General features: G+C 35.1%; 1 protein-coding gene across 1 annotated transcript in view; it reads left to right on the top strand.

The window, feature by feature from the left end:
• Nucleotides 1-14020, top strand: part of EYS (eyes shut homolog) — a 706383-nt gene that overhangs the window by 209280 nt on the left and 483083 nt on the right. The window contains exons 15-18 of the mRNA XM_062489770.1: nucleotides 2914-3036; nucleotides 4654-4767; nucleotides 5939-6052; nucleotides 6494-6607. Coding sequence (XP_062345754.1) covers nucleotides 2914-3036; nucleotides 4654-4767; nucleotides 5939-6052; nucleotides 6494-6607 — 465 coding nt within the window. The remainder of the gene's footprint in view (nucleotides 1-2913; nucleotides 3037-4653; nucleotides 4768-5938; nucleotides 6053-6493; nucleotides 6608-14020) is intronic.

Below are 14020 nucleotides of genomic sequence, written 5' to 3'. Positions count from 1 at the left end.
CCTCAAATACTATCACAGAAGGATTACTGCTGTTTGCTGATGGCCTTGGCCAGCAGGTCTGTCCTGGAGGCAGCTGGCATTGGCTCTGTCAGACATGGGGGAAGCTTCTGGCAACTTCTCAGAGAAGCCACCCCTATAAGCTCACCCTGCCACCCAAAACTGGCCAAACAAACCCAATACACATGCCAAGGTAATGATTTTTCCTTTTTGTGACCCTTTCTCTATTTTGTTCAACACTGCTATTATTAGTTGCACGTGTTTTACAATTTTTACACATTTTTTTCAGTAAGTACAATTTTTATATTTGAAAGTCCAGAGGACCCAAACAAAAGCAGAATTTCCTTATGATAGATGTCAAATGACAAAAACAATTGCAACCACTCTATCCCAAAAATCAAATTAATGAAATGGTTCTATATATAATTATTATTGCATTCAGTACAAAAAAGGAAAAATTGGCACCCCATTATATAAGAATCCTAATGACAATGTTTTACATGAATTTATTAAATTCTGGCATTTCTTTCTTTCTTTCAGTCTGTTTAAGTTTTTCTCAGATGAAATTTTAACAGGAACCATAAAACCTTTTCCCCAGGAGTAGTATTTGTTCAATAAGAGCGTATGAATGCACATCAAATCCTGCTGGCTCTGACAATAACCCTTAATGTGAGGTTTCAGTTAATAGTTTCAGATGTACCTGCCATCCAGAATATAAGGAGCCATGTAGTGAAATTGCCATAAATCACTGTGTGGCTGGACTATGTCAGAATCGATCACAATTCAGTGATCTCCCTGGAGAGTTTAAGTGTCACAGTCTGACTAGTAAAAATCACTTTTGTCATGAGGCATTTGGGTTTGTCAAAATGAAATGTCTCAAGAATGTAAATGTGGCATTTAAAAAAAAAGTTAAATATTCTGTTGCTAAATTTCTCCTTATCTAAACTTATGAAGTATCTTTTGGATATCTGTAACAGAGAAATAAATCAAAATATGCTCATTTCTTTTTTTGTCGGAAATAGAATATTCTTAAGTACTGCAACTGAATCTGTTTTGATGAGAAACCTTATACATAATCAGATATTTAGTATTAAAATTGACCCATGAAACCATTGCTACCCTTTGTTCTTCTTAGTTCTAACTTAATATAGTGACTTCTTTAAGTAGATCAGATTGCTCAAAGCCCAATAATCCATGCTGTAATACTTCGATAATTAATTCAAAACACAGAAATAAAAACTTAAATAGGTTAAGACCTTTTTTCAAATATATAAATTTATTATGAATAATAATTTTATTTCATCAAGGAGAAAAACCTGTTGACTTTTCAATATTCATTATCTCTACTTAGATGAAAGCCTCACATGCAACTGCTATAGATATATCTGTGCATAGCTGTTACCATCATTGATCAACATTTCCATTTTACTTCTTTATCATAATTTTTTATATTCAGTTTATGTAGTACTTCATTATGCAGATGTTTAGAGATATTTACAAAGGCAAAATGAGAGACTTAAATTTTTAATGGCAATCAACAAGGAGGAAAACTTCAGCTGTGCAAGAATGTTGCACAGCTGGTGTTTAGGATGGAATTGAAACATAACTTAAAGTCACTTTTCTGGACCTACTGATTTAGAAAAGAAAATGAGTGCATGTGTAGGGCAGTTTTAATATTCATTGCCTTGTATTTATGCCTCAAAGGGTTGTTCAACAAGCCAGAATTTGTAAAGTGCAGCATGTCCCAGCAATTTACCCTGATGGTCAGAAACTGGGTCTTCCCTCATGTAACAAGATGTTAAAAAGTTAAAATATCTTCCAGATCAGGAGTTCTTCAGTCATGCTTTAAGAACATGGTTTACATTTCCTTTAATTTAAAGATTATGTCCAAGCAGTACTGAACTTTTGAATTTTTAAATTATTTATTATACTCAATTGCACTTAATAAACACTATTAAAACAAGGTTATGCTTCCTTTTTAAACCTGCTGTGGTATACTGTAGGAATACAGATTTATTTGAATATTTGACCGAAGAGTCTTCCTTTCTGTCTAAAAATTTGACTAATACAATGTCAGATATGGGGCAACTCAATGGCACACTGGAATCTGTCCTGACAATACCTATCCTACTGATGCATGGCATTACTTTGTAAATATATATTTTTAATTAAATGTGAAATTCAGATCTTCAGCCAGATTTGGTATCTAAGTTTGTAAGACACTTGAATTCATTATATTTAACTCACTGAACCAAATCTCTGGTTTAAGTCTTTAGTGGCTTTTCATGCTGCACTTGTTTAATTATAATAAATTGGTCCAATCTATTTTGATCTTTGTTGCACTAAAAATATTTAGAAAATTTTTAAGTGCTCAGCTAATAGGAGACCAGAAACCTGTACTTCTTATGCTTTAGCTCACTGAGTTTTTGTGACCAAACCAAAATGTCTAAAATTTGAAACTTTGCATTTATGTTCAGCATTTGGTTACTAAGTCCATACACATGGATTGACTTTTCAACCGCTTTATATTACTTAGTTACATATATTTTTTTGTCTTGATAAAAAGTCCCTCATACAAAGAATATTTACTTGCAATTATTTACTGTAAATGTTCAAAAGCAAATATGCTGTAATCAATGAAAATTATTCCCTTGATGCCCATTGCATTTTGAATGGTTTTTATTAAAATTTGAAGTACAGCTTTATCATTGACTTTATCATTATGACTTTGTTCCATTTAGAGTTCTTTTGTATATGAAACTGAAACTTTCAAGGAAACTGGAATATTCTACCATATCCTAAATAAGATTTTAAAACATAACAAAACCACCCATTTAATTGGTCTATCACTTGTCTGTTTTCTTGGACTAAATGTAATAAATTTCCTAAGTCTTCTGTTACTCTACTTTTCGACAGGTTTTACTGGTGAGTTATGTGAAGCTGATGTTTCCGCCTGCCTATCACAACCATGTGGAGCCTCCAGCATCTGTGAAGACATTGTGGGTGGCTATCTTTGTTTCTGTGCACCTGGCTTTATAGGTGAGTTCACAGAAGTGTTATTTAGCATGTTTCAGTCAGCCAGAGAAAATAAGTTTGTTCAAAAGCAGCAACAGATAATTTACCAGTGTGTCTCTGATTCAGGCAGCAACAACTTTTGTTTCCCGGCACACAAAATACTTGGCTAAGTAAGAGTATGCTGCTATAAAAATTACTGACTACAAGGGAGCATTTCCACTCCAATTACTCTTTATACTATCTTAGAGATGGTGTCTGTCTTACATTGATGTGATTTGAAGTCCCAGCCATATGCAAGTTGGCCTTAATTTATCTCCTTTCTGCTCTCTGTAATAATAAGGCTGTAGTAACTAGGGTCTCAACTGCCAAACATACATCCAAGATCCTGGGCAGGTTTAGCTACTCATATTTGCATCTACTCTGCAGGCCATTGTCATTAGACTGGCGAGATTAAAATTACTTTGGCTATGTCAGCATACTAATATGATATTTTCAGATGACAGTGTAAAAAAATTCTTTCTATATACGTAATACAGGTACTTTTGATTGACTATATGGCGAAATAGTCAGAGGCAGTAGGAATTCCTGGAGTGGCAGACCAGCTGTGCTACCCAGATCCATCCTGTCTAACTCCAGGGACTTTGGCAGGGCTCCAAATGCAGGAATAAGACGACATAAAATCTCCCTCAGTAGTCGAGGAGGACACAGACAACTAGATGAATTGAGGTCTTGAGAAGACTGCATACTTCTTAACTTGCTGTTCTACATCCTTACATAGGCATTCACTTAGATTAAATAATCTGTAATTTTAGACATATAGTATTTATTTCTTTAATGCAATGAAATGCTTTCTCCTGATTCTGTGGTTGGTTTATTTTATTAGTATTATAAAAATATAAAGTAAATTTGAATGATGTTACTTGTGATAATCCTTGGTGAGAGCTTTCTTTATTGAAAAGCTTGTTTAAATTCATATATCTATATAACAGTGGATCAGTATTTTTATATTTTTTCTGCGGTCAATTAAAACCCCCAAAATACCTCAGAAGCAATCAGGAACTTTATCTATCTTGAAACATTAGTAACAATTGATTTGATGACAGAAAAAATATTAAATACATCATTAACAACTAGAAATCAGCATCAATATTTTCTCCTCTGCATATTTACAAATACATGCCAATATCTAACTTTCTGACTTTTAATTTTTACAAGATGAAAATATTTGTCCATATTTAAAGCATTTTCCAGTATTTCCCATAGAAATCTTTAAAACAAACCCATAAATTAATAAATAATGAAAAAAATAATATGATAGAGAAAGATTGTATTATATTTTTCTTGGAAACCGTACTTACACTTGCAATATTTCAGGAAAACTCAAGGCTTTTTTTGCCCTTAAAATATGAAAAATGCAAATTTTTGAGTACATCTGTAAAGGACTCTATAAAATCTTTGTTGAACATTATATTCTGCTTTTTCCTTTATCAACAAGAAATGAATTCCCCAAAGACAATTTATGGGTCATTGGTAAAAGCCGCCTGTACCTAACCTTAGTTATTTCATTTTGTTGTTGCTGCCTGCACTGATGATTCACTAGTGGCATGTTCCTGATGAAATGAATCCTCCACTTGTTTCCAGGTCATGACTGTGAGATTGAAGTGGATGAGTGTCTTAGTGACCCTTGTCAAAATGGAGCTACTTGTGTTGATCACCTCAATGCCTTCAGTTGCATCTGTCAGGATGGATTTGAAGGTATAAAAAAAAAAATCCACTGAATGATGACTTCGTAAACCTACTCAGAGTTTTACACCATTTTTTTAACTTATCAGATGAGATGCATGTTTTTATATATGGGTGTCTTCTGAAGTCATAAACATGTCAGATAGAAGAAGTGTATCTTGACTATATTACCAATTTTCTTTTCATGATAGCATGGAACTAGGTGTTTTCTGGTAACTGCTGTCTTGGCGACTGAAAATGGATCTGTGGGGTTCAGTGAAATTCTGCAAATAGAAGATACTGTTTTCTACAAGATTTTATAGTAATTTGAATTGAGAAAATATCCTCAAATTGAGAAAAAAAGATCCAATTGTGTGGTAAACATTTTTGTTTTGGTATATTGGTACATTTTATATGAAAAATTTAATCTCTTTGATAAGTGGATGCATTAATAGCTGGAGCTATGCTATCAGCTTAGATCAGGGATTTAAAGTATACCCATTTTCTATTTAAAGCACCATTTTAAAAATATCATGGATATTTAATCATTAAAATACAAATCAATCCATAATTCAAACGTCCCAGTGCAAAATAGTACATTTTTACCACTCATATATTCAGAAAAATTATCTCTTGCATTTTTATTTCTTTAAATGCTTTTAACTTCCCAAATAGCGCAATTGATGCATTTTTAAAATTTATTATTCAAATGATAAAGAGTTTTGATTCACTGAAAATATTAGCAATAAAGTAATTTTATACTTTGAGTAGTTATGTGGATTTTTTATAGTCTAGATAGGAATTTTCTTCTTGTCTACACAGATTCTTTCTCACAGTTTTTTGGGAGTACATCTTTTGCCTTATCATAAACATAAGAAATATTTCCTCTCATGCCTCTGTAATGCAGTCTGTTATACTTAATGTAATTTGGTTTCTGTTCTTCTGTATTTATATAATAAGAAAACTGTCTGCTTTAAACCTTAGTAAACTATTTGATGACTGTACTTTTAATATTTTTGAAAAATCAGAGAAGAACTTAAACATTCAGAAGGTGAACATCTCTCATAAACACCCAGATTTGAATATAAAGTGTGTCAAATAGATTCTGATATATGAGTTATATTCAGTTAAAATAAATGTTAGTCTTTACCTAAAGGTGCCATGGGCTAACATCTTTCCCCTTTCCTTAATTCTATATTCATAGGTACAACTTGTGAAGAAAATATAAATGAATGTCAGTCTTCTCCATGTCTTCATAATGCATCATGTTCAGACCTTATTGGTGGCTATGAATGCATCTGTCTACCTGGTTTTACTGGTGAGTAGTTTTCATAGTTAACCTTGTTTTCCACAGCTTGGTAGTCCACAAAGCATCCATTAAGACATTATTGATTAATTTGCTTGTGTTTTATTATCATTTCTCTTAACCTTCCCTGGTGTAATCTTTAATTTGCATTCCAACAAACTGGAATGTTGACTGCATCTGTAAACTACATAGCACAAGATAAATTAGTCTGCATTTAAAAAGGCCTTCAAAGCTTGCATACATAAGACTAGCTACCATCTAGCAACTCATATATAAATTGGTATGTATTTGTGGTTCTAAGAACAAAATGCATGCTGATATGAGTAGTGTGGCTGTTTATTTGACTGATGTATGTTAGCTTATCTTCACAAGTTGAGATTTTTGTGGTACAAATTAATTAGAAATTGGCAGATGATTTCTTGGTAAGCGTTCAAAACTTTCATCTTTTCAAAGGTGCAAGATGTGAAACAGATATAGATGAGTGTGCTTCATTTCCCTGCAAGAATGGAGCCACCTGCATTGACCAACCTGGTAATTATTTCTGCCAATGTGTGGCTCCGTTTAAAGGTAATGAACACCAAGGGAGAGAGGAAAGTAAACATAATTAACTTTAGAAGGTATTTCTGTCACTTATCTAAATGCATTTCAGTCTTCCTACAGCATTAGTAGTCCTTGACTTTCTCAAAGCTTTCAAAGTGACCAGCCATATATGCCTTTAGCTGCAAGTGAGGTGAAGGAAACATTGTTTATGCATCTGCTAGGTGTATTTCTTTATGAAACAAAAATGGTACTTTAAAATCAGCTTGTTAACAGAATAAAATTGCTTACATAGATAATAGGAGGTATATAGACATTAAGCTGCCATCACAAAGATTGGTTGCTTTTCTGCACAGTTTTCTATCTAATTTTATTGGCATTCTCTATATTATTTAATAATTAAAAATAAAATATACCTATCTTGGAACCCAGAAACTGTGAGATTATTTCTCTTGATGCTTGTAAAGAAATACACTTAATTTGCAAAGGTTATTGTGACCTTTTTCATAGAAATTTTGCGGTTAAATTTTAAACTTACTGCTAAAATAATTTAGAGTAACAAATTGTGTGGTGTTCTTGAGAAAATCTAGTTCAAGTGATAGTCTCAATTGAAAGGACCTATTGATTTATAAATTAAATATAAACACATTTTTCCTCCAGCAGTTCAATATAATGATACTTACTTAGGATTCCAGAACAATCATTAAAAGGCAATTTTCCTGGTATGTTGAGACAGCAGGACTTTTCCCCTTTAGGGAAGATGGTGGAATAAAATTCATTATTCATGAGTACATGAACAAACACTCATGTTTGTTCTTATTATTTTAATTAATGGTCAAAATTTAGTTTGTCATTTTTGTTAGTTTTAATTTATGTTCTACTGAATAAAATCCAGTACAATAACAAGCAAATGACTACTGCAGTATCAGAATTGCAGAAAGATGTAAAATAATTTTTAGTACATGGTTAGGAATACTAGTCTCTTGAGCATGTCTTACAAAAGGAACCAGATTTCCAGCAGACTTTGATATTCATTTAGATATTTAAGTAAGTAATTAAAAAATCAGAAAGTCAACCTTTCCCTAGTCATCGTTCAAGAGACTAGCAATGTCTCATATGCACAATGGAAAAGGTAAGCCCTGTTGGCAAGACTCATAAAATGTAACTGAGATCCTCTGAGAACATTATAGGAGCAAGTAGTTAATGGCCTGCTGTGCCACTGAGACACTCACAAGTCTATGAGGCCAGATGGGATCCACCTAACGGTATTGAGGAACTGCCAGAAGAGCTCACCAAGACACTCTCCATCAGTTCTGGCTAACTGGGAAGCCGCAGATGACTGGAGGTTGACCAGTGTGATGCCTATTCTCAGGATGGGTTGGAAGGAGGATTTGGGGAACTACAGGTTTGTCAGCCTGGACTCAGCACCTGGCAAAGGTTATGGAAAAGATTATCTTGAATGTGATCACATGACACATACACGACAACCAGGGGATCAGGCCCAGACATGTGGGTTTAAGATAGACTGGTCCTGCTTGACCAATCTGATCTCCTTTTATGACCAGGTCACCCACCTGGTGGATGACAGGAAGGCTGTGACTGTTGTCTACCTGTACTTCATCAAAGCCTTTGACACTGTCTCCAACAGCATACTGCTGGAGAAGCTGGTAATCCATGGCTAAGACAGGAGCATTCTTCACTGGGATAAGAACTGGCTGGATGGCCAGGCTCAGAGAGTAGTGGTGAATGGAGTCACATGCATGTGATGGCCGGTCACCAGTGGGGTGCCCCAGGAATTCCATACTGGGTCCAGTCCTGTTTAATATCTCTGTCAATGATCTGCATGAAGGGCCCCAAGGCCCTTTAAACCCTTAAACCATTTGAAGATGACACCAAGTTGGGGGGGGGGGGAGGGTTGCTGATCTGTTGGAAGTTAGGAAGGCTCTGCAGACGGATCAGGACAGGCTGGTTCAGTGGGCCAAGGTCAGTGGTATGAGGTCCAATAAGAGGTTCACTAAGACAAAGTGAAGGGTCCTACACTTTGGTCACAGCAATGAGGACAAAAGAGACTGTGAAGATTTTGGAGTGTAAGTTGTATTAGGAAGGGCTGAGGGAGCTAGGGTTGCTTAACTTGTAGAGATGGATGCTCAGGGGTCACCTTATTACTCTCTGTAACTTCCTGAGAGGAGATTGTACCAAGGTGGGGCTTGCTCTCTTCTCCCAAGCAGGCAACAACAGGGCAAGAGGGCATTAACTCAAGCTGAACCAGGGAAGGTTGAGGTTAACAACAGGAGGAATTTCTTCACTGAAAAATTAACCATTGATTAAGCATTGGGATGGGCAGTCCAGGGAAGTACCAGCACTGCCATCCCAGGAGGTGTTCACGAAAAGACTGGACAGGCACTTGGTGCTGTGGTTAATTGACAAGGTGGTGATTGGTCAGAAGCTGGGCTAGATGACCTTGTAGGTCATTTAGGTCCAACCTAAATGATTCTATGATTCCATTCTATGATAATATTTTTGATACAGGATGTTTGAGGCAGTTTACTTCTTTACAGCTTTATTCAATGCCTTCCATGATCAAGTTCTTATACTGATTTTGCCTAGATTTATAGGGGTATAAATAAAAGGAGATTTAGTTTAATATGGAAACGCTACCTCTGTCTCACACCATCTGTTTATTTAGTGTTAAACTGCTGTAAATGTAGCTTTTAACAGATTCACAGGAAGCCAACATAATGGTTAGTTAAACTATGTTTTCTAATTGTGTGGATATATTCAGGGTATTATAATGAACAGCTTTCTGTGCTCTAATTACAGATTACAGACTTAGTTAAGAAAGTACATACATGATGTTAATGGCAAAAATTGTGTAGGAACACCTGTTTTAGTTTTGAGTATTTTCACAGATTTTCTTGCTTCTGATATTCCCAGTGGAAAACAATAAATGCTGTATTATGAACCCTGTCATTTACCTGGAAAGCAATCTGAAGATGTATTTCCATAGTATATTGCAATTATTTGGTTGTTTCATCACAAAATCTAGGAACAAAATCTAGTGTTTCCTCACTATTACTAGGAACATATATCAGGAACATGTACCAGTTGATCAGGAGATGTACAGCAGACCTTTACTATATAGAATGTAAAAATAAGGAGTTCAGAGCATAATTTGGACATTCAAGTGCATTCATAGAAAAGGCAGCTTCAGATTAAGCTAGAAAATGATTCTATATACAGAAACTGTGTTACATACATTTATCTTGCTTTTGTTTTTATTTCCTTAACTATTTTGTTTACTTTAACTAAAAGACAAAAGAAGATTATGACCAGAAAGTTTTGATTTTTCCTTTTTTCTTCCCCTTCATTTCCTCATATTTTTTAAAAAGGAAAGCAATTTTTTTGCTTTCTTCACATTTCAAGTCTTCTGACATCAGGATAGATGCTATTCATTTTTATGTGTGGCAAATTTTATAATATCCTGAATGGGTACTTTTATGTTTTAAAAGCTTTTATGTAGATCATGGTCTTTTTATAAATTCTAGTATTTCATTGGAATTTTTGCCACTGAAATTACTACTTTTGACTTCCCAAAATTTCAGGCTAACAGCTTGAGGGTATTAGCTGTCCACCTACGCATAATTCAAGAGAAAACTGAATAAACCTATGAAACTTTCAGATATGAAATAACATCCTGTCAATATCTAATAATGTTTTAATTACTAAATATGATAGCTGAAGTATTTTCATCCTATTTCCTTGTCCTTGTGGAGTTGAAAATTGATTTTCTGTTTTCCAAAATCATTGAGTTTTACCTGGGCACAATATGGTACAATATAATGAACTTCAGAGTCCCTGTACTTTTATATCACAATTCTTTTGACCTTGATTTGGAGAAGCTCAAGGTTTGATTAACAGAAGACAATCTATGCCATATTATGTTATTAATCTGGTTAAAGAGATTCTTGTGTAAATGCACAGAAATCCTACAAGTTACTGAGCCCCACTGAGCCTGTGCTGTGACTAACATTAAACAGAGAAAAAATATAGCATCTAGGCCTGTATAATGTTTTTGCCATTTATAATAGTAATCTATGCCAGAAATACTGTATGCATTTGTGAACATGTTCTATTAATCAAACATGACAATCCACATATAAAAGTCCGGTTCTCTGTATCTGTTGGCTTTCAGCAGTGTTCTGCCACTAACCTGCATAGTACAAGCCATTATCACACCTCCTACTTTAAAGCTGAAATGGCTGTGCTGCCACGAACATATACTGCAGATGTTCTTTGTGTACAGGACGTAACCTTAATATGTCTGGTACAGTTGCTTCTGCTTGGTTGCAATATATCAGTACCTGCAAATATGTATTTTAGAAATATCTCCACTTCTGCCTGTCATAGCTGAGGTACAACAGTGATAGTGTGGTGTGTGTCGGACATTTGGTATCAGTGGACATTCTGAAGTTCTTTGGAAACAGAGAAGAGACAAGCTGTTGAACTTCCTGCTGACAAAGCAACTGGAACTGGGAGAAGGAAGAAGGAAGGAAGGAAGGAAGGAAGGAAGGAAGGAAGGAAGGAAGGAAGGAAGGAAGGAAGGAAGGAAGGAAGGAAGGAAGGAAGGAAGGAAGGAAGGAGGGAAGGAAGGAGGGAAGGAAGGAGGGAAGGAGGGAAGGAAGGAAGGAAGGAAGGAAGGAAGGAAGGAAGGAAGGAAGGAAGGAAGGAAGGAAGGAAGGAAGGAAGGAAGGAAGATAAACTTGATTTGGGTACAAGACAAATAAAATATCTTAATATTCTTAATATTGTTAAGAGTTTGATTCCATTCAAGTGACCTAGCTGGGAAGTTATTATAATAACTTTTCTATTATTATTTTGATTCTAAAATTAATGCCTATAACAGAATCACAGTTATTACAGAACTGATGTTAAGTCCTTGGGCGGAGAGCAGGAGTGAGAAATATATGGTGAGGTTGTATCTCATTTAGGGGTCCTAACAACTTCACAGAAGGTAGAATGAAAGTTCCCATGGCTCTATCAGAAAATACTGAGTTGTCCATTAAAAATTCAAATGTATTCAAAACTACTGCATTTAGCAAAGGCTATAGTTTTAGCTATATTTTTATCCATGCTGTTTTTATTGGTGGTTTTAGTGTTTTGTAAGAACATTGAAGCATATTCAAATATTCTTTTAACAGTTGAGTTCATAGTAATTTATGGAACCTTACCATCCAGAGCTTTGAAATGCCAACATTTTTTAAGCTGCAAATAAAGCTTTTCATTATTAGACAGCAGTCCTTGCTGAGAATGTAGCAGAGCAAGTTTCTCCCTGTATCAGGCAAGCTGCTTTTCAGCATTCCTAGCAAGCAAAAGGTGAATGATCTCACTACAGTTTCTAGACCTGCTCATTTTTACAGAAGATAGAGTAAGACTTAAAAGGTTGTTTTTTCCTTCTTAGGTATTATTGATAACTAAGAACAGATCTTGCAATCCCACACCAGAAGTGCAAATTTTTCCCATTTTCTACACTTGTATTTAAGGTAAAGGTGAAGCTAACATTTCTGTGAAACACGGACTGAGACAGTAATCTGTTGTTCCCAAAGAAAGCTCAGGAAGGAAGAAAGAATTAAAATTCTAGTTTCAATTAAAGACCATATATTGGATATGGGATAATCCTATGAGAGTTGACATGATTTTTTTTCCTTAGAAAAAAAAAAAAGAAAGGAGAAACAACACCAGTTGTTTAGTAACTTTTTTTTAATAAATGGAGCCAAGATTTTTATCATTTGATCCAAATTATTTACATTACTCATTTCAAAAAATGAACTACATGTGTTTTGTCTGGATGTTGCTAATAGGTATGACCTTTTAAATCAAATATATGCAATGGTAGAGGAAAATTGCAATTCAGTTCTGAGGAAATGTCTACTTATTTCTTGCAGCCTTAATGACACGTCTCCAAATGTGTTCCAATTAAGATCAAAGCAAAAATGGTAATTGGCCATCAAACATGCTGCAAAAGAAAGTAAACTAGTAAGGAAACGCAACTCAGCAGAAAAAAAGAATGCTGAAGTCCATTGAGAAACAAGAGTAATTACGGAGATTTCATCACAGGGCACTCTATTATGGAAACAGCGAACTACAGAACAAATAAGTTAGAAATGTAAGTGCTCATGAAGGCAAAAAGCTATAGTAGGGATAATGGAGCTATTACTTTTCCAATGCTCATTGGCCAAACCTCATTCTTTCCTGTGCCAAGTCCCATGCAGACAGGCAGGTTTGCAAGACCTCTAGCTCTTTCTAGAATAACTCTGTGTTAGACCATAAACCACTATACTTTGTTCAACATCAGGTTTTATCTTGTTTTGCCATTCTCTTGACTCTGAATATAGATATATGAAGATATATGCATAGACATATGAAGGGCAATCTGTATCACATAGGAGCTTTTTGAGGACAGATAAGCAGAGTGGACATATTTTGGTTATATTACCTAGAAAACATCCATTGTCTCTGAGCAATAAAGGATATGTAATGCCTAAATGCAAATCAGTTTGATCTGGGACTTGCTGTTGGCTCATATATGAAGTCCCTGCAGGAATTTGGAACTTCTTTCTGATATTTCTAAAGGGTTATGTATTGCTTCTAAAAGCTGCCATCTAGTTGAATACTCTCAGCTACTTCTGTCTCCAAAATGAATCAATTCTGAGAGAAAGCCTTTTTCCTACTCATTTCCAGTGTCTGTTAAAGAGCTTTTGGGTATGTTAGATATCCACAAGAGTCTGGCAGATATGCCAAGGTTTGTAGGAGAGCTGTGCTGTTTCAGCACAGCACTGAGAGCACAAAGGCATCTCTAAAAACCATGTTTGCTTAACTCTGTCCATACAAATCCATGAGGCAAGTGCTGCAGTTTCAACTCTGCTTGTAGTTTGCACCTTCTGACACATCTTAATCCACAAGAAAAATTCTCTGAACCTTTACAGCCATGGGTGATCTGGGAATACTTCATGCGTAAATCCAGTCACCTTACAGCTAGCTGATAATGGGTTTGAACTTCATCAATCATTCTGTGAGAATGGTGTACAAGATCCTCTATACAGGAAGCAGATTTAATTTATGGAGATTATACAAGTTCTATTAATTGCAAATGGAAATCTGGCCCTTAGTTATCCAGAAAATATGTGCGAACCAACATTTTTAAAGATTGGTTACCTTTTCCAAGGCTGCCCTGCAAATTATGAAGGCGTTGCTGCTGCTCAAATAAAAGTTTATCAGATTTCAGAGGGGTTTTTTTGCCTACTGATGCAATAGTTTTTAGCTTTATTTTTCTACATAGTGAGACTATTTGTGGCATTGGGTCATCTGCCAATGCGAAAAATGAAAGTAATAAAATTATAATTGTGGTGTTAAATGCTATGAATAATATCTTTCTAATAACTCAAA

Source organism: Cinclus cinclus, chromosome 3 (genome assembly GCF_963662255.1).
Source record: "Cinclus cinclus chromosome 3, bCinCin1.1, whole genome shotgun sequence".
NCBI classification, from domain to species: Eukaryota; Metazoa; Chordata; class Aves; order Passeriformes; family Cinclidae; genus Cinclus; species Cinclus cinclus.
This window is presented reverse-complemented; position numbering and strand designations above follow the sequence as displayed.